Genomic DNA, 1,760 nt, shown 5'->3' with positions numbered 1-1,760 from the left:
CAAGCAAAAGTAATTTCAAACATTTCCACAGATTGGGGTAGGAATTCAATATACTTTGACGGTACCACAAACCTTCTTTACCATTACAGCAATATTGCATTGTGGCATCATTGTCATTTTGTTTCTCTGTTTCTTTGCAAATCATTTAGTTTCATGACTATATCACAAAGAAAAAAGATCTCACACCTTGCAACCAGGAATGAAGCGGATATTGGAGTATCTTCAAAGAAAGATATAATTATATGAAACAGTTCAACAAAGCATAAAACACAGTTTCATTTTGACAGCCACCACACTTCAGTATGGTATAGGAGTTTAGTATGGTCCTCATCATTTCTCTGATAGAGTTGATAGAAAATTCGATCAGACAAGGGACTGGATTTCAATTTGTTCACAGTCTTGATAACTAACTGTAGCGCATCATTCAATCTACTGTTCATATTTTTTGCCACTAAATGCTGTTGGTGTGCCAAGCAATGAACAGTTAGTACCTGGTGGGAAATTTCATGCTTTAGGACAGATGAAAAACCTCTGTATCTTCTTATCATCGAAGGGGCTCCATCAGATGCACAGGCAAGAATATTACTGAGTGGGATATGTTCAAAAAGGAAAGACTTAAGAGTGTGAAAAATAGTCTCACATTTTGAATCAAGCAACAATTTCTCTGTGAAGAGCATTTCCTCACAAGGTTGAAGGTTTTTGCTGAAATACTGGACATATACCATCATCAAACATTGATTGTCCACAACAGTTGACTCATCCACTTGTGTAGAAAATTCAGAACGCTGGAGACTATTAATGAGCTGATGTTTGATATTGTTGGCCATTTCATTGATGCATCGAGAAATCATGGAATCTTCTTTATAATGTTATGAGGTTTTTTTGTGCATAATGGTTAACAAAACCTCTTCGATAACCAGGCAAAGTAATGTTTCTCCAATTGTGTGAAACTTCCCAGACTTAGCAACAAGTAATGCAATGTTGTGCGATGCAATCAACCCATCATTCTCCTGTTTACTAGGTCTCTGGAGTAGTATGTTGAATGTTTGTGTTTGCTTTTTGAAAGAGGTGCTCAGTTGCAAAAAGTATGACAACGGCTTGTGCTTCTTGTCAGAATGCTGTGCATCAAAGTGATACTTCAAATGTGAAAGTTTCATTGCTTTGTTGGTCAATGCTTGATGGCAAAGAAGATACATTGGTAACTGACAGTTCTGAGGAGAGGGAATAAATTCAAATGATAAATAATCACTACTGTATTATTGACAAATTTTCTTGACTAGAGGCATCAGTAAAGTGAAAACGAATTTCTATGGATGGTGTCAGAAAGATAGTTTGGTATTCCCAAAGAGAAGAAGTTGATAGAGCAGAGTCATGTGACATGTCTATATGGATCTAGTTCATTTGGCTGCCAGCATTTCAAAAATTAAAGTTTATCAAAAATTGAAAAATTTGGCACATATTAATATACATTTCCAAGCTAAATTGCAGGAGTTATTCAACTTTTTCTAGAAAAATGTTTTTAAAAAGTTATAGAGGTTTAAAGTTTGATCATTTTCACCAAGTCGAGAAACACGATTTTAAAGCTGTCATTTTGTACATGACTGCACATTTTGTCAACATCCTGAAAATAGCACTTGTGTTTTCATACGAAACCACAGAATTATGCATGACATATAACCCCTCATAACTTTATTTATTTTTTGGAGTTTTCAGAAAATTTTTGTGAAATTGTATTCTACACACGGGAATTCATAGGATTA

The 1,760-nt window shown here is 34.9% G+C and overlaps 1 protein-coding gene across 1 annotated transcript; it reads right to left on the bottom strand.

Annotated features, from left to right (window-relative positions):
* Positions 1-275: 275 nt before the first annotated feature.
* On the bottom strand, positions 276-851 carry LOC149131103 (protein ZBED8-like). Its single transcript, XM_089341617.1, has one exon. It carries the CDS (start codon positions 849-851, stop codon positions 276-278), a length of 576 nt encoding a protein of 191 aa, XP_089197743.1.
* Between the last annotated feature and the right edge of the window lie 909 nt (positions 852-1,760).

Source organism: Octopus bimaculoides, chromosome 25, assembly GCF_046866305.1.
Source record: "Octopus bimaculoides isolate indiv1 chromosome 25, ASM4686630v1, whole genome shotgun sequence".
Lineage (NCBI taxonomy): Eukaryota > Metazoa > Mollusca > Cephalopoda > Octopoda > Octopodidae > Octopus > Octopus bimaculoides.
This window is presented reverse-complemented; position numbering and strand designations above follow the sequence as displayed.

What these genes read in the sequence shown, in the direction of transcription:
- LOC149131103 (XM_089341617.1), bottom strand. Translation starts at nt 851, where the DNA reads ATGATTTCTCGATGCATCAATGAAATGGCCAACAATATCAAACATCAG.